Genomic DNA, 24,803 nt, shown 5'->3' with positions numbered 1-24,803 from the left:
CTGCACCAGAGTTTTTATGAATATCTTCACTTTGTCTGACAAATTGCAATGCTTCACTCATGCAACAAAACAGTTTTCTCTCTCTTACACTCTCTCTCTCTCTCTATCTCTCTTTGGGTGGGGTAATTAACTTCAAATGTTTGTGTACTTGTAGGCTGCAATGCAGGAACAGGAAATTAGTGTGACTTGGTATATCAGTGAAATTATGCTTGCATAGTCCAACAGCAACCATTACAGGCAATTTTAGTAATCCAACTGCATTTTATTTACAGTGAAGACATACAGTTTAGCATTCATTGCCAGGAAAAACATTATAATATACTTACTGTTTCCTTACAATTCACCTTCATTTCATTTGTAAATTCTCACAAATGAGAAAAAGGAGATCATGATGTCCGTAGATTTGGTATTCCAAGTTACAACAAGTAGCCATAAGCAGGCCCCACCCCCCTCTCTGAGTAACTGCAGTTGGGACCCTTGTATTCCACAACTTCTTCTTTTCAAGGTTTCTTGTCAAAATTCCCTAAGACACTCCACTCCCGGTCACAGGACTCCATCCCCATGGAGGCAAATGTTTCTGCCATTTTGGGTTATGTACCTTCATTTAAACAGCAGCTCATAGTTGTTTTGCATTATGCTCCTCTGTTACAGATTTTGCTACCACAATATGTCATGCATATGAATCACCATTTTGTACCAAAATATAAGGTAAGTATATCACATATCAAACAGCATTACAGTAGCCACTATGCAACATCACATACACAACTTTATGTAGTGCACTTCACTGCATATGTGTTTACACTTACCATAGAAGGCAATCATTAATCCAATTACAGAAATTATTATTCATGTGAAATATTTAAAATTTTACTTGCACATGTTCTGGGCAAGTATTGCATACCCCAGCCTAAGCAGAAGGCATTTACTCGCAGAGGAAAACAAGTATAATCTAGCATGTCAGAAAACTGATAGCCAAATCCTTAGAAAACTATACATGTGGTACTTGTGTATAAAGCTCAGTTTTCCATTCCTCTTTGAATTTTTTTTTTTTTTTTTTTTGCAAAATTCAGAAAATGGCAAGCTACTCAACTACAAAGTGTGTCTAGAATTGCCTTTGTAACCTTGGGCATTTTACTGCATTTAAGTGCCAAAATTTGACACCAGTGCATAGTCCCCTTCAGCACATGGAGTTTTGCTGGTGACAGATATGCAATCACAAAAGTGTAGCTTTGTCTGGTGAAATATAATAGTTTTAAGTTTGATTAAATAGCACCCTGGTTAAGAAATATTCTAAGTACATGCTGCATATCTCATTGCAAAAAGAAGCCAGATATGCACAATACCCATCTGATAGAGGCTATGTAAAATGTAATACACCAGATCATGAAAGTGAAATGCATTTATAACCTTACATTTGATACCTATTTATAAAAACTGCAAGCCAATCCACCTTTCAGAATCATTACAAAACTTTCAGGAAATAACAGGATACTCAACTATAATCTCCACTAAAGACGTATTTCTTCCTTGGGGAATTCAGCACAAGTCACTGATAAATATGAATTCAGCAAACACATGGAGTTTTGGTAATGCCAAGTTTGGAGTCACAAGGTTTTTGTTTGTTTGTTTGTTTTTTGTTTGTTTGTTTGTTTTACCTCTATGTCTGCCAACCATCAATCCTCCCCAGTGTCTTACAACCACTCTTCCTCCTTTGCTGATTGTCAACAGCAGAGGGCAGAGCCAGGCAGAAAGGTTATCATCCAAGCAACTAAACAGGAGATTTATGACCTCATTGACATGCCGGTAATGACAGCATTTTCTGTTAATGGCCTAACCCCACCACCACCACTAGTCCCTGTCATGAGCACACATGCATTTCTGTGGTGCATCCTATATCATGCTTTTGCTTGTGAGTGCTTCCTCCCAAAAGTTCCAAGAAGTACCATTCACAGCTTTTGATCACCAAAACATGTCCCTAGTACTGGCCATTTTATTGCCATGAAAGTGGCTTGTACTGTTGAGATTGACTGGAATGCAGTTCCTTTCCCCATGAGGATTGGTGAGCTGATGCCAGACACTGACTTCAATTGACCCTCTCCTCGCTCTTCTAGCAGCCAACCCGCTTGTCAAACTCACATCAGCTGGGACATATTCCGGGCTTTATTCTTCTATGCTACAGAGGCAGACACTGTTAAAAAAAATGTTGGTTCTTTTGATGAAATATATACATGTTTTGCAACTCATGTAAAGACAATTTTATATAGCTATATTCTGAACAGGTGCTGCATAGCCTAGTCTAATCAGAAGACATGTGTATGTATATATATATATATATATATATATATATATATATATATATATATATATATATATATATATACATACACACACACACACACACACACGCACACATATACACCTTTAACTCATTACAGTCTAATGATGCTGTTTTTGTAGTTACATCCTAAAAAAACATCTATAGGCACCAAATATTGCTTTTTCATATTTGCACTAAAAATTCCAAAACATTCTACATACAAGATACAAGAAGACTTCCTCTTAAAGCTTACATAATGGCAAACACATCTATTTTTATTATTCAACTCCTGTCTAATGCAGCTAAAAGATATTCACTATCATATATTTATGATTTATTCATATTGCAACTATTTTCATATTTCTCTAAATATCTCAACAACCAAGTCATAGAGAATTGCTTAGCCTCATATGAAAGCTCAAAGCTGTGTGAAGAAAATGCTGGCAGTATGCGTGCTTCTTCAGTGTTCACTGGGACATCACTGTATATACAGCCTTACAAAAAATAATATTTACTGTGCTTTTTGTTGCTATAAAATCCAGTTTAAGACATTGAATTGAGTGAATGCAGCCACTGTCGAGATTACATTGTGCTGGATAATTGCCATTAACAGCTTTCTAGTAACACTTTCAGTTCTAGAAATATAAACAGTTGTTTGAACTGTGAGGCCATAATTTAATTTTTAAAAGGTTCAGGTGACACACATTAGAGTACAAACTCAAAAGAGCTCCATAGGAGATAATGACTTAATGGAAACCAAGTACAATATAGCATGTGAGACTTGTTTATGAAATGTGAACCGTACGTTTTGTATTTATGTATAAAAGGACATATGCTTGTCCCATTTTAAGACTTACTAAACTAGTTCTTGGAATGACAACAGGATGTTTGGCTACAAAACTAACCTAAAACAATTTCTATTTTTCAGGATTTCAGTGCATCTTAAATGTGATTTTTACATATGCAAACTGCACCCCTCATCACTTGGACCTTTTGGTGATGGCATTACTTTGTCTGGTGAGCTAGAGGAGCTTCCCTTCTGATGTAATGAAACCTCAGAAAAGATATATTCCAGGCATATAATGTAATCCCTGGCCTCACAAATTATATACCTACCCCAACTGACATCAAGAATAATAAGAATTCTGAGAGTATCACTTCTGGTAAACATCAAAAATTGAAGCAATATTCATTTTTATTTTAATCATACACTGACTCAGGAATTGAGTCATTTTCATGTCACGGTATTACAAAAGTACATTTGGAGAAATTAAAAAGCGAAGAAATGATGAATAGTGCAGCATTCCTGACTATGATAAAGAAATCCCTGTGAAACTCTACATATGGTACATATGTATAAAACACCATGTGTTTGCCCCAGTATGACCTATTTAAAGTAAATTTCAGAGGCTGAGAACAGGAACTTCAGATACAAAATGTGCCTGTCATTATAACATTGAGGATTTTGATGCAGTTTTATGGGGAATTGCTCAACAGCATATTATCCACATCAATACAGGAATTTCTGGTCTTGTGATACCTGTGCTTTTTATTTGAAAGGGAAAATATATATAACTTTTATATATATATATATATATATATATATATATATATATATATATATACATGTGTGTGTGTGTGTGTGTGTGTGTGGCATAATATCAGAATGTCAAGTTGAGATGCCCACAGATGGAAAACTCTAAACACAGATGTTTGAATTTCCATCTGGCTGAACATGTCAGTGTTCAAAAGTTTATGCACGTGCATTCGCTAATATAAACTCAAAGAACCGTACAGACGTCACGGTACAGTGCGGTTTGGGAACTGTATCCCTTTCTCACTGTAGTGCAATCTCTGAGTTGGAATATATAGTTAGCATGGGGTGTGGGGGGCACAGGGGGGGCTTTCCCCGCTGTAAAAACATGATATTAGGTATAGGAGTTTCTTTTACCTGAGCTCCTATACATACTTCATGTGATCTGTTCGACAACAATGTGGAATCTGCTGAATTCGTTCAGCTGATTTGACATTGTGACTTGTTCAAGATTTTGATTTTTGTTTTTCTATTCAGTGTTTCGAAAGGAAATTATTTTTCTGTTTGAAATTTTGATAGTAAACCTATATGTGTGTGTGTGTGTGTGTGTGCGTGTATATATATGGCTGAGCACACAGTGTTCGAACCTACATATGTGCGAAATTTATTAGCGAATCCTGGCATGACGAACAGTCGGAATGTCGCAAAAACACAGAAATCAACATTTCCAACTGCTCTGTATCCAAAAACGAGTGCTAACATGGGTCAAAAAGAAGATGGGATTTTGCAATTAGCAACATCTGCGTTCGCAATAGTGGGATGTTGCCGCACTCCTTTCGGACATACATGCACAACCATCCACCGGTCGACCATATGATGGTAAACCATATATATATCTATGGTTTCACTTTCAAAGCTTGAAATATTGAAATTGCCAAATATCGAAAGTGAAAAATCATGAACCATGGATATTATCCCAGGGCAACTAACACTTGCCCATCATGGGGAGATATGCCCTTTTCCCCACTGTAGTGCAATCCCGGAGTTGGTATATATAGTTAGGGGAGTGAGGAGGCATAGCACCCCCCAACTAAGTGGGTTTACAATTGTACGGTATGTAGTTTGCAGTTTTGGGCAAGTGTTTACTTGCCCTGTGCAAATTTCCATGGTTCATGATTTTCACTTTCTATATTTTTGTCTAGGGATACTGAAATTTGACAATATGTAAATATATAAGCAAAGCAAAATATAATTCCAACAGTAACCAGGTACCTCTGCAAAAACACAAAACAAATCCAAAGAATAAAAGCAGGCAGAGGCAAGGTTCCAATTTCTTCAGCTGTTTTATTACAAGACACACATGTGTGTCTTGTAATAAATCAGCTGAAGAAACTGGAGCCTTGCCTCTGCCTGCTTTTATTCTTTGAATATGTAAATATATATTTTATATATATATAAACATAAAACCTCTATTCGCAAACAGGCAAACTTAGAAACTTGCTAAAAATGCAACAAAAGAGTAATTTGGTTTTCAGTTAGTCTTTATATATTAATGGTAAAGAACCTTTATGCTTTGGAGATTACATGTATGTTCATCATAATATTAATAAATATTGCATCAACATTTAAGTGCTTTCATTTGTTTCATGGTTACAGGTCAAAACCAGTAACCAAGTAGTACGTTAAAATACAAAGAAAAAGAAAGTGCGGCTGACCGCAACCAGTCCAGAGTCAGTGGATGTTGCAACAAGTCGTGCACAAAAATGTTATCAGGATACCACTTGCTCTTCAATTTAAGAAGTACCAACGCACCAGCGAAGTAAAATAAACAGCTTTTATTCCACAAAAAATTGCCACAAGCGCTTTCGCCCGGTATTACCGGGCTTTATCAAGTGTGACTTTTACAGCTGAAGTTGAAGCTTTTAAACTAATAGTAGAAACATTTCATTGGTGGACCAATTAAACAATTAATTAAATTGTATTTAGCAAAAACAATGATGTCATTGTGTTTGTGTTATACCAAGAGGAAGATATATCATAAAAATCATAATACATCCTACCCTGTTATTAAATTCATAAATTCATTTACTACATACATTTAAAACGCAACTTATGTTAATGTCAGTGTTTAAAATGTAAAGTAAGAAACCTCATTGAATAATTTTTAAAGAACAATGCTACCCTACAAGTCTCACAGGTGTCTTAATGAAGTTGTTGTAAAATGCAAACTGCATAAATACTGACTGTATAAGTTTGTTACCAAACTGTTTTTTTAAAAACATAATAAGTTTACAAGAAACACTCCAGTTAAATGAACAGGTAACTAAATCCTGTTGCAAATAATTCATGTTTCACTAAAAAATTAATAAATATCAAATAACACATGAGCAAAAATGAAGTAAAAGTTACTCCTATATTATAACTGGCAACTTTTCATCTTGAGAACGCTAGTCAGACTTAAACTTTCGTTTAAACCAGGATGTTTGGTTGCGTTTAATTTTAATTGCCAAATGAGTTCCTTAGTACAAAGTGCAGTCTCCCAGTCACCCCCCCTAGGATCTTGCTTTATTCTGTCAAGCACAAAAAAACGAATGTGCATGTTGGGACATACTAAAGAGTGTTTGAAAAAGGCATTGGTGTCTTTTTTACATTTCACCTCATACATGTGTTCATATATTCTACGCCTTAATTCTCTCTCCGTTTTACCAACGTAGAAACATGGGCAACTCTGACAGAGCCCAATGTACACAACACCTGTAGAACAACATGTGTAGTGTTCTTTAGCTGTGATATAAATGTTACTAGAGGGGATGTATAACTTGTCCGTTTCTAAAATAAAAGAACATTGATTACATCTACGACAACAGAAAGTTCCCTTCTTTTTGTCCGTTCGAAACCGCTCTAAAGTTGCCCTACCTTCCATGTTCTGTTCAAACATACCTTTTAAATGTGTGTCCCTTTTTCTAATAAAAGAAATATCCTTAGAAAAAATGTTGGTGCATTCTTCGTTCATTACAACCAAGGGCCAATAGTGTTTGAGTGTGTTTTCAATAACTGTTGAATCTTCTGAGTATGTATAAACAAAGTTGTTATGTGCTTGAAAGTTTAATACTTCATGGCTGTTCTTAGGAACCACCCCAGTTCCCAAAAGAGGTGAAAATCGTTCCTCTCTTTGGCTTAAAACTTCGGAGAATGTGTTCTCAAATAATGTAACTGGATAACCTCTTTCTAAAAAAGCTTGCTTAAGAAATGCAGCTTCTTCAAGAAACAATTCCTGTGTGCTGCAAATCCTGGAAGCTCTAACCAATTGTCCCTTAATGATACCTTTCTTAACATAAGGGGGATGTGCACTGTCAAAATGTAAATATGAGTTGGAATAAGTGTTTTTTCTAAAGATTTTTGAAAGAAAACCCTTATTATCAGGACTTTTTGTTAAACAAATGTCCAAATAATGCAGTGACGTGTCATTAATTTCATAGGTAAATTTAAGAAACTCAGTCGTATGGGTTAAATAATCCATAAATTGAACAAATGTTTCTTTAGAACCCAACCACAAAATACAGATATCATCCAGGTACCTTCTATAAAATTTAATATATTGCTTCCAATTTTTACAATGAATGAATTCCAATTCCCATTTATGTAATACTATATTCGCGTAGGCTGTAGCACATGGGGCTCCCATGGCTACACCACTCTTTTGTCGAAAATATTCACCATTGAAATATATGTAGTTGTTGTGTAAAACCATGTGCATGAAATCCGAAATTAAGTTGACTAAACTGTTGCTGAGACCTGTTTCTTTACAAATAGTCTCACTAAACCATTCCATTCCCTTGTCATGGGGAATACTAGGGAATAAGTTCACTATGTCAATGGTGACCATATAAATGTTGGAATTATCAATATCATTGTCAATGGAAGCCAAAAATTGCCAAGAATCTTTGCAAATGTGTTCTAAGTTAGAGGTGTAGGTTTTAAGATGAAAATCTATATACTTACTAAGAGGTTCTGTTATACTGCCCGCCCCTGCTACAATGGGCCGAAATTTTAAAGGACTAACTCCTTTGTGTGTTTTGGGTATACCAAATAATATTGGAGTTTTGGGCTTAGCAACAGTAAGATAGTTATGAGTTTTTTCATCTATGAAACCCTGCAATAAAAGGTCATAAATAGTATATTTGATGTTTCCAAGAGCAATGTTCAACTCATTTAAAGAAACAGATTCGTAAGTTTCCGTGTCCTGTAAGAGTTCATAAATATAACCTTCATAATCCAACTGGTACATTAAAACAATGCCCCCCCCTTTGTCAGGTCTCATAGCTCGAATTTTCTCGTTTTTCAACTTCTCCAATGTGTTTTTTAATTCATCTGGAAAATTTGAAACTTTCACTGAGTGTTTTTTACCTAGGTTATCTCTTAACATTTTTTCTGTTAATTCCTCAAAAGTTCTTAAAATAGGGTGAGTGGGGGGGTTGAACGTGCTCCTTTTCATGAGTGTGTGCTCATTGTCCCTTTGTTGGTTTTTAAAAAAATAATGCCAGATTCATATTTCTAATGAATAATTTTAATTCAATTAATAATCTCGGTAAATAACTTACCCTTTGTGGTATATATTGTAACCCTTTAGTAAATAATTCAAAATGTGAAGCGGTAATCTGTGTGTTTGTGTAATTATAAATGTTAAAGTTGTTTAAACTTGAAATACAACAACTGCCTTGATTTTCTGAAAAAATGATAGAAGTACTTTGATTACTGGACAAATTACTTCTTAAAGTTAACGTCTTTTCACCCAAGCATTTAGTTGTAACTGATTTGTTTTCCCCTTTGGTCTTCCCTGGGGAACTGGAAAACCCTGCTGGTCATTAACACTACCCTTGTGTGCCAGCCGTTCACTTCTTCTAGGAATTTCTGAGTGAGTTTCATCATAGACATTATTTTTAGTTTGTACTTCTGTAAGGAATTCTTCTGTATTTGTTCTGTTGTGTCTAATAGGTGCTGGATATGCTTTTCTTTCCCTATACTCAATGAGATCCCTGTCTAGCTTCTTTACTTTTCTATCTAATACCTTTAAACAATGTGCGTCAACTTCTCTAAATGTATCCTCATATTTCTTTTTGCAACCCTGAAATTTCTCGTCTTGAGTGATACTGTCATTCAAATTGTTTAAATCATTTAAGATCTCAGTACTCTTGTTAACATAGTCATCCACCATTAATCTAAGCATGTCAAGCCCTGTTTTGTTGAATAAATCAACCAATTGACCGTATAAATGTGAACCCTGGTGTGCGCTGTTCGGAAACCGAAAACAGCGCAACCCCTTAGGCACACGTACAACTTTTATACATTCAGTTAAGTAATTTATTTCTAACTGTGCGTTTTTGTACGCATATAATTTGTTCTTAAATGTTTCAAATTTTTTGTCCAAGGGCTCAAATTGAGCATTTACAGTACCTGCATAAAAATGCGGTTGTTGTTCAGTCCAGTTTTTAAAATTGAAACTGTAGTTTTCATTAATTTCAAAACGATTGTTGGTGTTAGAAAAGTTCCTTAATGGAGAAACCGATCGATGGTCCACAATTACCGGTTGCTTGAGACCAGCATCAACTCTTGGCTCTCTTGCTCGTTCCTCTTTTTCTTTTTCTTTAAACTGCTGTTGATTCCCCGGTAGTCCAGAGGCGTCAGAGGAGTCAGAGCTATTAATGTTAGCAATAGTTTTGTTAAGTTGCGTAAGTAATACCAAGATTTGGTTGAATTCCCTTCTTGTGACCGGCGTGTCATCTGGTTCCTCCGTAAGTAAAATAGGTGTGCCCACGAACTCCAGAGAGGATTGGTCTTCCGCCATAACTGCCAAAACCAATAACCAAGTAGTACGTTAAAATACAAAGAAAAAGAAAGTGCGGCTGACCGCAACCAGTCCAGAGTCAGTGGATGTTGCAACAAGTCGTGCACAAAAATGTTATCAGGATACCACTTGCTCTTCAATTTAAGAAGTACCAACGCACCAGCGAAGTAAAATAAACAGCTTTTATTCCACAAAAAATTGCCACAAGCGCTTTCGCCCGGTATTACCGGGCTTTATCAAGTGTGACTTTTACAGCTGAAGTTGAAGCTTTTAAACTAATAGTAGAAACATTTCATTGGTGGACCAATTAAACAATTAATTAAATTGTATTTAGCAAAAACAATGATGTCATTGTGTTTGTGCTTATACCAAGAGGAAGATATATCATAAAAATCATAATACATCCTACCCTGTTATTAAATTCATAAATTAATTTACTACATACATTTAAAACGCAACTTATGTTAATGTCAGTGTTTAAAATGTAAAGTAAGAAACCTCACTGAATAATTTTTAAAGAACAATGCTACCCTACAAGTCTCACAGGTGTCTTAATGAAGTTGTTGTGAAATGCAAACTGCATAAATACTGACTGTATAAGTTTGTTACCAAACTGTTTTTTTAAAAACATAATAAGTTTACAAGAAACACTCCAGTTAAATGAACAGGTAACTAAATCCTGTTGCAAATAATTCACGTTTCACTAAAAAATTAATAAATATCAAATAAAACATGAACAAAAATGAAGTAAAAGTTACTCCTATATTATAACTGGCAACTTTTCATCTTGAGAACGCTAGTCAGACTTAAACTTTCGTTTAAACCAGGATGTTTGGTTGCGTTTAATTTTAATTGCCAAATGAGTTCCTTAGTACAAAGTGCAGTCTCCCAGTCACTCCCCCTAGGATCTTGCTTTATTCTGTCAAGCACAAAAAAACGATAACAGAATTGCAGCAGATAATAAAGGCAACCACAAAGCCTTCTATAGTTATGTAAAGAATCTCCGTGGCAATACCCAGATTTGCTCTGAGCTACTGCACAGTGGTACCTCCTATACCGAGCCAACAGCTATTGCCAGTATACTGGCCAAGAGATTCAGTGCCAACTTTACCCCCCCCCTCCAAAGGACCAATCACAGTACCAGTAGATTGCCAGACACCCAGTATTACTGCTGCACAGGTTAAATCAGCACTGTCCAAGGCCAAGAATACAGCTTCTATGGGACCTGACAATATCCCTGGTTGTGTTCTCCATGAACTACAGAGTGGACTGGTACCTCACCTGTGTCCCCTGTTCAATCACAGCCTCATCTCAGCTTTGTCTCTGCTGAATGGTGCACTGCTACAGTCATCCCTCTCCACAAAGGAGGAGCGACTACAGACTCTGGGAACTATCGCCCCATTAGCCTGACAAGTCTGATATGCAAAGCTATGGAACGAATCATCATGGACCTAATAAACAAGGATATAGGGAATCTCCAAACTCTGGATCCCACTCACTTTGGTTTTGTGAAGAGTAGATCATGCCTGCTCAACTTGGTCACCAGACCTGTGGATGAAGGCAAAGTGGTTCATACAGCCTAGCTTGATCTGGCCAAGGCTTTTGATACCATTCTCCAATCAGGAATCATAGAAAAACTCACTAAGCTTGGCATCAACCCCTATATCACCATGTGGGTTGCAAACTGGCTCACAGATAGAACCCACAGTGTGAAAGTAGCTGACTCCAAGTCAGACTACTGATTAGTCACGAGTGGAGTCCCACAGGGTTTGGTCCTGGGTACTCTCGTGTTTGGTATCTACGTCTCTGAAGTCCAGGCCAACACAAAGGGACTCTGGCTGATAAAGTTCATAGACGATTGCAAGTTGGGAGCTATTATTAACTCCCCTAGTGATGTTGACATCCTACAGAATGGCCTCACTGTGACCAACGACTGGTGTCAGAACCATGACCTTAAGCTCAGTGCCAAAAAAGGTGTCATCATCTCCTTTGGGAAAAACCCAGTTCCCATGAATTGCCACATTGAGGGTAGTCCACTGAATGCAGAAGACATTATAAGAGATCTGGGAACACAGGTTGACAGCAACCTCTCTTTTGATCACCACATTGCCACTGTGGTCAGATTGGCACATCTCATTACTAAGGGTTTTTCATCCAGGAAGAAAGAGGTCATTGTCTTCCTCTACTCTTCCCTCATTAGGCCAATCATTGAGTATAATGTCCCATTTGGCATGTACCTCACTGGACACCTGCGAGAACTAGAGGCCACAAAAGTACCTCACAAAGAGGATCCTAGGCCTTAAACACTTGTCCTATATAGACAGACTCAAAAAACTCTATTTTCCGTCTCATATCGCCTACTTAGAGGCGATCTCTGCTTGACTTACAAAGCCATGTCTGACCCAGCTCTGTTAGAAATGCTGCATCTAAGAAATCCCAATCCCTCCCCACCACATGCTCCAGAGACCTCAACCTCATTGCCACAATTAACAGAACATACTGAAGGGACAAGTTCATAACCCAGAGACTACCCATGCTATGGAACAGATTTTGCATACATGTCAAGCAGAGCACCTCGCTGACCCTCTTCAAGAGAGATCTTGATGGGAAACAGAAAATTCACCCCGGGGATAACACCAATGGCTCTACTCAACAGAGGCACTGAGAACTAAGGTCAGGTGGCACTATGCTAGGGTAATCCTATGGCTAGGCTTGTAAATGCCCCAGGGCTATTAGCCTAGTACACACCTATGAATCTATGTACCTATATGTAGGTGTGTAGAGCTAGGGATTGCTTGCATCACTTCCTTCCTTTTAGTGCGCATCTTATATAAATGTCCCCTGTGAAACTAGGGATTGCTTGCATCACTTCCTCCACTTTAATGCGCACCTTATATTAAGGTTCTCGTTGAGACCTGGGGGCATGTCTGCTTTAAGCTTAATTTGTCACCACAATTCCCTTACCTCTATCAAGGTCTTGTAGTTCCCAAAAACCTATCCGGGCTTTCCAATACTAGGCTTTTGAACTTAGGGTTGTTTGTTCAAGTAACAGTGTGCCTAGCTAGGGCATTGTTCTTATCTCTGTGTCTTATGACCTGTCTTGTTTTCTGATGGTTTTGCCTATATAGAAGAAATTGCAGGAGGAACAGATAGCCAAGTAAACCAGGTTCATGGAGTGGCAGTTGCAGGAACTACTTAAAGAAATAGTGGTAGTTCTGCTAGATAGCCTGCATTCAGAGCATTCAAGGATGGAAAAGCAGCGGCAGCTATCAGCTGCCACATTTCTTCATGCCTCTTGGTTGGTGGGCATGGTTAATGATAACATTAACGAGGGGGAGGGGGAGGGGAAGGCCACAAGGCAGACCGAGGAAACAATGGTTAAGACTAGGGAATGATCCGCCCTCTCAGCCTTGTCATTGTTTAATTTCACTAAAAAGATTTCAGTGATGGAATGCTTGATCTCCTTAAAAAGGACTTAATTTTATACCAGCCCAAAGGACCAGCATTTCAGACACAGTACTAGACTTAAAACTGTACATTAGGAAACTGAACTTAAAAGTCTTAATGTACAATGAAATGGATAGTGCTGATAATGATTCAGATGTTGATATAAACACAGTAAATTATGTCAGTATGTTGAAAAAGAGAAGTATATAGAAGTATATACAACTCTGTGCTTAACAGTACATTAAATCTGTTCTCTAGGGTGTGTGAAAGGTATTTCAGGGATAGTCTAAGCAGAAACCCTCCCACCAAATGACACAATTTGAACCCCAAAGAGAAAGCAGCATTAGAGGAACTTAGGAAAGATAACATTAGAGTTATGAAAGCAGACAAGCGTTAGGCATTGTTATAATGGAACAAACTGAATATGTTAGGCAAATGATGCAGGAGTTAGAAAATGACATGTGTTATCAAACTTGTTGTGAACAAAAAGCGGGAGACGAATTTCTAGCTATAGACGTACAGCTGTTAGAGATGTCGCAGCTAGGAAAAATCACAGAGCAGGAATGTGACTTCCTAATGGTGTACAACCCTAGCTTAGGGAAGTTATTTGGGCTACCCAAGACTCAGAAAAGTGAAACCCATCCTCCCTTCAGACATATAGTTTCTTCTAAAAGAACAAAAACAGAAAACATTTCTCAGTTCATAGACTTCCACCCAAATCCAATAGAACAGAACTCTGAGTTCTAAGGGATTTGTGGTAATTCCTTAACCAGCTACACCAGTCTCCAACAGAGATCAGAGATCAGAAACTGGTCACCCTAGATGTAGTGGCATTATACACTAACATCCCTCCCAAGGAAGGTGTCACCCTTACAGCTAATTACCTGAGAAAACACAGTACCCTAAGCAGAAAGAAAATCAGCAACATATGTGAGTTGATCAGTACAGTACTACACAATAACTTTTTTACTTTCAATGGGGAAATATTCCACCAGCAAAAAGAAGTAACTATGCGAGCCAAAATAGCCCCAGCTTATGCAAATCTGGTGCTCTCCAACTGGGAGGGTGATATACTTAAACACCTAAAAGGTTTTGAGAAAGTACATCTATATAAGAGATACATAGATAATATCTTTTTTTCTGTGGCAAGACACAGAAACTGAACTCAAAGATTTCATAAGGACCATGAAAGAAAGCATTCTTTCTTGGATTATACAGTGACTGGGAAAGGTCAAGAGGTGCTGTTCTTGTACATCTCCCTGACCCTAGTTCCCCCCTCCAGGAGGTTCACTTCCAACATTTATAGGAAAGGGTCATTCAGGAACAATTACTTGGAGTTTAACAGCCAGCACCCTCCCTTCATGAAAAGGAATAGTCATGGGCCAGTACATTAGACTTAGCAGACTGGTCATCGAGGAGGAGTCCTTCCTTAAAGAAAGCCAGACAGCTTCTTCTAGAAAGACATTACCTCCACACCTACTGGAGACAGTGGAAAAAGAAATCCACTGCCACAAACACTCCAGATCCCACCCATTCTTAAAAGCAGGGTTCACCATGAAACTAAAACATGTAAAATAACTCACCCCTAGATTCCCCCTTCCTATCTCAAGAGACACTAAGAGTCTTAGAGGGATCATAGATAAAAACTGGAATCTCATTACAGGCAACCAAGAAAATAGCTCCTACAACTGCCACTCAATTAACTTGGTTTACCTTAGCTGTCTGTTCCTCCTGTGATTCCTTCTATTAAGCAAAACCATCAGAAAACTCAGTGACAGAATAAAGGAACATAGACAGGCCATAAGAAACAGAAAGGAGAATAATACCCTAGCTAGGCACACATTTACCTGCACAAACAACCCTCAGTTCAAAATCCTATTATTAGAAAGCCCAGACAGGTTTTTGGAAACTACAACACCTTGCTAGAGGTAAGAGAACTGCAGTGGCAAATTAAGCGTAAAGCAGACATGCCCCCAGGTCTCAATGGGAACCTTAATATAAGGTGTGAACTAAAATGGAGGAAGTGATAAGCATTGGTGGCTGGCTACTTCAAATCAAAGGGGGGCTGCAGGAGACAGATGAATGAGTGGGGCCAATTTGGAAGGGGTGTGGCCCACTAGAAAGGGGTGGAGTTATGCTCAAAACCACAAAAACTGGGACTTTAATTCAATACGCTGTCCTGGTGCCAAGTCGTCATTATGGGAGTCCAATCAAGACAAAATGAAGTGTAGAAGAAAAAAAAATATTTCAATGCATTGGCTACATGACAGCTTACTTAATATCTAGATGGAAACAAAAAGGTTGTGAGGTATGAAAAAATAAATAACTTTTTAAATACATTACTGGAATGCCAGTCAAAATCAAGTATGAAAAAAACAAGTAGCACTCAACTCAAACCACTTCTCCTTGCACTGCAGTTCTAATTATAATTTATATTCAGCTTTATAAAAGTACCAAGTAACATGCTGGCAGTAGCAATATCTGTGATACCCCCACTTGTAAAAATGTTTCTTATCCAAAAAAGACCTGCTGCCTGACAACAACTATCTACTTGTTTCATGGGGAAAACATGATCAAAGTAAAAATTTACAGCAAGCAAGAAACAAGGTCAAGATAAATTGCTTAAAGGATTACTGCACAGGCTATGGAACACACATGATAGATTGGCATTCTGTTTAGTTTACTGGTAAAGCCTGCAAAGATGACTGCAAGTCTCCAAAAAATGTAGTGAGCATCTGAAAATACTGTGATCCTGTCCTTTATTACAAATACTGTCACATGCATTTCAATACCTAAGGCTTATACGTTATCTAGTTATGTAAATATTCTCTGCATGGCAACAACAAAAAGCCTTTCAATGTTAGTAATCCTTTAATGGTATGCTTATTAAAGTTTACTTGCATCTTACAATCTCAGACAAGCTTACCTGATGGTCATTAAAGCCTTGCTACTTAAACACAGAGCAACAGGCAGTGCAACACATGCATTTTCTGAATAATAATAAACATAAATCAGCAGTATAAAAATATGACAGAAAACCAGAACATTCTGCAAAATCAAGGACAGATGAAAAGCCACTATAGCACTTGTGTCTGCCTTGGATGAGGGATACTCTGCAAACTTACACTGCATAACTGCTCCTTGCCTTGCTTGAATACATCCAGAGTGACTACATGAGGGAAGTGGGTTGCAACAAGCATGTCACAATTTGAAATGTCTCTGGCCGACAGTGATGGCCCTAACACATTTGTCATACCTCTCAACCTCAGAGCAAGAAATCTGAACAAAGCCGTAAACAGAAATGGGACAAAGGCCCAAAAATAAGGACAATTTTTAAATATTGCTTTTATAAACAACTTAGAAAGATAATAGAATAGTAGGTCTTGCATTAGTATGAATTTTCTGAAGGGTTTGAAATCTGAAACTCAAATGTCATTATTTTCAAACTTCAGTCTTTAATGATTTGCCACTAATTTGCCAGAAAACTACAACTTTATGAAAAATGGACCAAAAATGTGATGCAAAAATATAAAATAGCCATACAATACAGCTGGGAATCTGTCAAAGAAGGGACACTTTTTAATATTAGTACTGTTAAGTTGAGCAGCTGACAAAATAGGAGAATCTACATGCATTTCTGAAATAAAAGTAATCTATAACTCTGATCATTACAATTATTTCTTACTTGTAAACCCTCCACATTTTCTTCCATAATCACCATTTTGTGTGTGTTGTGTGTGTGTGTGTGTGTGTGTGTGTGTGTGTGTGTGTGTGTGTGTGTGTGTGTGTGTGTGTGTGTGTGTGTGTGTGTGTGTGTGTGTGTGTGTTGGGGACAATTGAGAGGTTTAGATATACCTAATTCTATAAAGTGATTTATTTCCATGTACCTCTCAACCTCTTAACTCAGGAAATCTGGACAAGGCCAAATATATTGGGAGAACGTTGCTGTTATATAAACTTAGACAGTTGATAGAATAGCAGGTCTTGCTTTAGCATGCATTTTTCTGAAGTGTATGAAGTCTGAAACTCAATGTCTGTCATTATTTAGTGACTTCATTCCTAAATGATTTGCCAGAAAATCACAAATTTTATGACGAACATACCCAAAATAAGAAGCAAAAATGTATTAATTCTGTGAAAATCTGGACAGTTGAGAGTCATAGTTCAGCTGGGGCTGTCTTTGCTGCCATTCCCCCCCCCCTTATAAAATCATGGCTCCTCCCTGCAACCATTCCAATGTCCCATTACTTGGCTATTTCACCTCATTTACCATAAACACTGTAATGTGCACACTGATTTACTTTTACAATGATTTGGATTTCATTTAAAAGTTTTATTTTACATTTACAGCACAAACACTAATAGACATCTGCTAAACAAAGCAATGCAGTCTCACAATGAAAATAGACTTAGCATTACAACTTCTCTGCCTTTGAAACTCACATTTATTTAAACAGCATTGAAACCCACATTCAAAGAAAATACATCTGGTCAGTGGCAGATAAAGATTAACTTTGGGCTGTTTTAAAATCATAGACGCCTTGCACATGAAACATACATGTGTTCTTTGATACACCTTCCAGATTGTATTAAATTATATTCCTTGTATAATACAATACAGTTGTTAGAGGGCATTTTAAATTTACTGTTTTGAACATTTTTCCAGTAAAGTAAACAATGAAAAATGCATGCACCAATAATGACAAAACTTTCCAATTCAGAACATTCCATCATAAAAGTTTACTCAAACTTCTACAATCCACCAGTATCTGTAAAGATGCACAATCTCTGCAGAAGTAAGTCATCTAAATAATACCACATTAAAGAGATCTGTAACTAATGAAGATGTTGCTGCAAGCAAATAACTTTATATTTCATTGTTTCATCTACAAAATAAAGTGCCTGTTAAATGATAAGCTAGTAATATTGCAATAGGGAATGGATGGCAAACTGATAACAGGTTCATACTTACTAGGTATCTCCACCAAAGAGGACATTCTCAGGACTGCAGCATCCACCCCCTTTAAAAGTACAACACAGTACAGTATCAGCAATGCATCTACATACTGTGGGAGTAGAACCCTCAGCCTTCTGTATTGAAAGTAAGTACACTACCTGTTGAGTTATTAATAATGCAATCTGACTCAGCATAAGCACTAAACTTCTCTTTCCCTGAAGCTCTTAGCTCCTTGTAAAATCAATTTGACAATCAACTGTATCTCTCAACGTTGTACCACATGAGCACAAGAAATCTGGAAAAAGCCAAAATTTATTGGGGGGCCCAAAAACCAGGGACACATTTTAAAAATTGATTGTATAGTCTTGGAAAGTTACTAGAATATAATGCTGTGTGTGCTACCACCATGCATTTAACTGCCAAGACTTGAACCCAGGACCCTGAGCACTACGGAAGAGCAACATACCACTATGCCAAGTCAGCTGCTTCTTGAAAGATAGGAAGACTGAAACTTAAATAGCTTTTATTTAGTGAATTCGGTTTGCACCACAGCTCTCAATGTCTTAGCACAAAACACATGGACAAAGCCAATAATGGGGGAATAAAGCCCCCAAACATATTCAGTGAATTCAGCTCTCACCATAGCTCTCAACCTCTTAGCACAAAAAAAACTGCAAAAAGCCAATAATGGGGGAATACAGCCCCAAAAATAGGGACATATTTCAAATATTGATCTTAAAAACTTGTACTTTCTGAAAAATATGAAGTCTGAAATTCAAATTTCTGAAAATCCGGAAAACCACAGATTTTATGAGGAACAGAACAAAACTATGAGGCAAAAATCTGAATGCTTTTCACATGTCTGAATGCTTTTCACAAGTGGTGGTGGGTTGGGAATTCAGGTTCTTGCTACCTGTATCCAAGGTTGAGGGTTTGAACTTGGGCTTCTCTCTAGACTCATTATAGTTAACTGGGACATTTCACACACACACACACACACACACACACACACACACACACACACACACACACACACACACACTTCTCATGCAGTAAGCAGCAAAGCCTCTAAAGCAAGTACTTGGTGAAAGAGCAGTCTGGATCTTTGTTTTTCAACTGGGGGGCGGGCTGCAGTCCAATAGGAAGAGCTGCGACTGGATGCAAGCAATCCCTAGTTTCACAGGGGATCTTTATATAAGATGCACATTAAAAGGAAGGAGAAAAAAAAGAAGCTTCACAAACCCACGTATTGTTCTAAAAAATCCTGTATTCTCACAACTTCAGTCACATTTCTGAAGAAGTTCAACCTGTAACCATGAAACGAATGAAAACGCTCAAATATTGATGTAATATTTATTAATATTATCTTGAACATACATGTAATCTCGGAAGCATAAGGCTTCTTTGCCATTAATATATAAAGACTAATTGAAAACAAAATTACTGTTCTGTTGCATTTTTAGTCAAGTAACTGAAATAGTTAACAAATTTCTAAGTTTGCCTGTTTGCAAATAGAGCTTTTTTTTATTTGTATGTAACTTCTAGTCAGTCTTAGTAAGATAGTTTTGAATCATATATATGTGTGTATATATATATATATATATATATATATAGAGAGAGAGAGAGATGTCTGTGTGTGTGTGTGTGTGTGTGTGTGTGTGTGTGTGTGTGTGTGTGTATGTGTGTGTGTGTGTGTGTGTGTGTGTGTGTGTGTGTGTGTGTGTGTGCACGTGTGTGTGTGTGTGTGTGTGTGTGTGTGTGTGTGTGTGTGTGTGTGTGTGTGTGTGTGTGTATATATATATATATATATATATATATATATATATATATATATATATATATATATATATGAGTCTACTTCACTTCACCAAAATCCCATTTCACTGACATTCATTTCACTGAGACCAAATCACCTAACCTTCAAAACACTGACAACTCATTTCACTGAATCTCATTTCACCAACAGCTTAAAATGCTAAATTTCACAAGACTAAATGGGAAACCATACACAAACAAACTTAAAAACTACTTATATATCCTCTTAACAAAAATCAGACAATATAAAACCAAACTAATTGGGGAGGGGCTACACCCACCACACACCCCTAACTATATATACTAACTCAAGGTCGCACTACAGTGGGGAAAAGGGCATAAACCTTTTACTTGCCTCACAGTACACTACACATTGCCACATCAAGTCTATAACTTACAATCCAGTGAAATGAAATTCAGTGAAATGAGTTGTCAGTGTTGTGAACTTTAGGTGATTTGCTCTCAGTAAAATGAATGTCAGTGAAGTAGACATATATATATATATATATATATATATATATATATATATATATATATGTGTGTGTGTGTGTGTGCACACGCGTGTATGTGTACAGACACATATATTGCCTCTGATATTGTCAAAACTAAGTACAGACATATTCTGGACATGTGCTATTTTCTACCTCAGCAGAAGTAATATACCCTTCAGTCAAAACACAGAATAATGCAAAATATTCAGACTTTGACACTGAAGGCATATGCACTCCTGCAGTTGTTACTTATGTATGAATGTCCATAGAAAAAGTCACTTTGATAATTCTTAATAAAACCATTCAAGTAATTATAACATGGCACTCAAGACATATAAGTAACATTACAATTCTGCCCTCAAGGTTTAAGATGCAGCCTGAAGTTGTTCTGTGGCATAGAGGGATAAAGCCCTGACTTTGTTGCAGGGGCCCCAGTTTGAATAGGGGTGCAGTTACTTTTAGAAGCTTGCATGCTCAGATGAGAGTAAGTAGCTGCTGGCTACTGACCCATCCTGGGGGATGGAAGATGGCTCTGACATATCACTCTGGTGACACCTACAGGGTTCACTGGGTGTCTACCCCATGGAGCATGGTTCTATTGATCATGCACTGCTATATGCAATCTGCAGGGGAAGAAGGTGCTGCACTAGGGAAGAGGGTAGGCCATCCCAATGGACCATCAAGACAGACAAGCTTTCTACCACATGGCTTTTGCCATGAGCAACTGAGCTCAGGCGGATTGCTGGACAGGAATGAATGAGCCAAAGGGCTCTCACCTACCGAGGACTCCCTGGCTTCGGTGACCACTGATTAAATGCCTGATGGGTGCAGGTAGAGGATTATTAAAATTCAGTCCTGCAGGGTTAAAAAAAGGTTTAGTTGCAGCTCAGTGCTGAATTTGACTTCAGCAGATAGAATTCTTCAAGCTATGGCAAGTTACAAGCAAAATAAAAAAAGACTTATTCAGTGATGGAATAAGGACAACCAATGGCAGCTGTGAGGTCGAGCAGGTATTTGTCTTTCTCCATGCAAGCAATGTACAGAATGGAAAAAACTTGTTAAAAACTCTAGATGAAAATGATGTTACACACCAACAACAGCAGAAGTCTTGAAATATTTTTTGTACATATTTTTATGTAGTGTTATTTTTCTGATGCATGTTTTTTTTAAAATAACTATTATTAATAGGCGTGGACGCACAGAAGGCAAACAGTCTACTATTTGTGCTTTCAAGCTGAAAGATGTGGAAAAAGCATTTAAGAGCACTTTCATAAAGCTAGACAAGGACAGCCAAAAGTGGAAAACAATTCCATTTGACAGTATTCCTTCACCTCGGCCTGGCAGTGTGAGTATAGTGTACTATTCTCCATGTATTTCATACTGAGTACTACGTCTGTTTTATACACACACACACACACACACACACACACACCCACGCACATACACACACACACACACGCACACACGCACGCACGCGCGCACATACACACACATGCAAATTTTAATGATAAGAATGTAAAAAGCAAAGACTGACATTTTATACTTCAACTGTGGCTCATTAACATATGAATTCTATTGATTGCTAATATTTAAATGCTTCACTAATATTCATTAGAGATGTACTTATAAACATAAACTGAAGTTTGCATGTCTGCGGATATTCAGCACTACATATAGCTAGTCTGTTAGAAGGAACCACAACTATAGTTTTGCTTCAGCAGTTTCATTTTTTATAACCATCGGTCTGCAGCAAACTCCCATGAACTTTGGTTTGTCATAATTACTGTCTTTAGGCTAACGATACAAATATATCATATTGTATTAATAAAGAACATCTCAAGTTCTGAAATTCTCAGTGTTAAGGGCAATTTTAATTGACAAGCAAAATGCCTTTTTTTTCAGATAGAAACCAGCATATGTAAAAATATTGAAAGGTAAAAATAGAATAATGCTTATTATACTGTAGTATACAAAAGACTAGCAACAGTGATGGGTTCCAGGATCACACAGCCTTAGTATAAATCAAATGTATTATTTTTAAAATAGTACTTGATCAGCCACTAAAACATCTGAAATAACACTAAAATGTCATAAGGGTGCCATGGTGGTGTAGCGGTTTGCATTGCTGCCTCACAGCAAGAGGCTCTCTGGTTCAATTCTCGGCTAGGGTGCTTTTCGTGTGGAGTCTCCACATCCTCTCTGCGATTTTGTGGGTTTGCTCCAGTTGCCTCCCACACTCCAAAGACATGTAGTAGGTGGACTGGACACTCTAAATTGGCCATAGGTGTGAGTGAGTGGTGCAGATGAATTATTGAGGCAGAGCTAGCCACCCAGAGGTGTATATTTTGGCTCAAGATGATTGTCACTGTTGAAGTAACACCACGACCCCATGTGCAAAATGGGAAAAGGGGTTGAGGATGGATGGCTATATATGCCTTGCCAAGAGATTACACATAGAGCACTTTCCATGTGAACTTGTAATTACCCTCAGAATCAAACTGGCTGCAGCCTCACTAGTGGCATAGAGGGACAAAGCCCTGACTACATCCAAACTGCCTGAGTTCAGTTAGTGGCTCATCTCCTGACAGTACAGGTAGGGAGGGTGGGTATACCCATCCTGGGGAGGGCATGTACCTGAGTACTCTCCACAGCTGATCCCTGGTAGAGGCTGGGGATGTGCAGAGAGTGCTATTATGGGAGGGCAGAGGGCAGGGTTTTGGTTGAGATGAATGTGGAGGTATGGATGCTACACCAGAAGCCCATTGCATGCCACCTTCTTAGACTGCACAAGTGTAGGTGGCAGGAAATAGGCCTTAAGAAGAACACATATCCTCAGCAAAACTATTACTCCATCCAAAAGGTTTTAATCTCCTCCATGACCCTGAGATGGAGTGTTAGGAAGACCTGCTGGATGTCAAGAGACCCTTGGAGCAGCTGATAGTCAACTGCAGGGAACAAAAAAAAATCAAACCATCAGCTAGACACACCACACATGTGCACAGTTACTGCTCTCTCAGTCCCTAGATACATTCTTAACTTTTGCTTTGAAGCTTTAAAATAAGCATCCTACTGCTATCTGTATCCATACCACATTGTATAACATAACAAAGATTTTTTATCATTTGTTTTTGACAGTAGTTTGTGCCTGTCTTTGCAAAACTTTAATAAGATCAGTTTCTTACTGCAATAAGAAAGTTCCTGTCTGATTTATAGACAGTTTCTAGGCATATTTTCCAGTAGTATATTCATAAGTCTAGCCTGATTTCACACCGCACACATAACAGACAAATGGACACTGATGGACTTGATCCCTGAACTTTAGGAAGAAGCTCACTTGCAGCACATAGCTTTAATACTTTGATCCAACTGCCAGACGTGAACCTACACCCTTGGTATTTTGAGGTGGACTCTTATCCAAGTACAAACCAGGTTCAGCCATCTGTAGCTTCAGAGATCTAATGATATGAGTGCATCTAGGGTGGTACGACAGTAGGCAAAGCTTCATGCCATGGGTAGTGACAGGAACACCCATTGAAACCCACCTTCCGTGGCTTTCAATTAGACAGCATAAGGACTCAGTCTGAATTTGCCTTCAGTGGAAAATTCTGACTACTAAGTTTGTATTCCACAGCTGAACACCTTTACAGGAAAGCAGATCCAAAGTTAGGCGTGTGTAAAGAAAAACGTGAAAGAAACCTGCATTCCTTAATATGAATACCTACAATTTTTACCCAAATCAAACCATTCTTTTAAGTAGATAAAAGCACCTACCTACATTTTAAACTGAGAAGAGAAGAATATACCTGCCAGTGAAGGATGTGAACTCATGAGTCTATCAAGAATGACTGAGGCCTAAACCCAGTGCCTTAAGTCATTAATTCATTGAGTACTCCTCATGCACAGCTGCATTTTATTGCCATTTTTTAAATTAGTAATTTAGCACTTGCTGCATATAGTGATTCTGATGTACTCAAAATCTTTGGGTGGAATTCTGAAAACCTCCAATTTAGCTGTAAGGGGCAGCTATGGCTAGTAGAAAGGAAAAATCACCAATTCATCCAAAATGAAGCCATGCAGTGTAAATAGCTTGCTGTTCAGCTTAAGCTGTTTGCACTGACTGACTCTAGATTCCAAGCCATGTGATTTACAAAAATATCTGCAACATTCAGGCACCTGTGCAACTGAGTACTGATCACTGAGATGTAAGGCATGCTATTTATGTTTTGTCATGAAGTGCACGTTGTGCATTGTTATTTAATTTCTGTAGCTACTTTACTAACTTGCGTACATGATGTACAGTTAATTGTTTACTGTACTAGGTATAGCAGTTTCTTTAGGTAGTTCATTTCTGACTATTTATAGAGAGCACACTGCACTGTGCAAAATAACTTGAA

The 24,803-nt window shown here is 37.8% G+C and overlaps 1 protein-coding gene across 2 annotated transcripts in view; it reads left to right on the top strand.

The window, feature by feature from the left end:
- The window catches only part of SEMA4A (semaphorin 4A), a 1,666,552-nt gene that overhangs the window by 1,348,949 nt on the left and 292,800 nt on the right, over positions 1-24,803 (top strand). For both annotated transcript variants that reach the window (XM_044079754.1, XM_044079755.1), the window contains one exon: positions 21,598-21,754. In XM_044079754.1, coding sequence (XP_043935689.1) covers positions 21,598-21,754 — 157 coding nt within the window. The remainder of the gene's footprint in view (positions 1-21,597; positions 21,755-24,803) is intronic.

This window comes from Protopterus annectens, chromosome 8.part0 (genome assembly GCF_019279795.1).
Source record: "Protopterus annectens isolate FY-2018-M chromosome 8.part0, PAN1.0, whole genome shotgun sequence".
In the NCBI taxonomy this organism is placed as follows: Eukaryota; Metazoa; Chordata; order Ceratodontiformes; family Protopteridae; genus Protopterus; species Protopterus annectens.
Note: the sequence above shows the minus strand (reverse complement) of the source record. Positions and strands in the feature narration are given on the sequence as shown.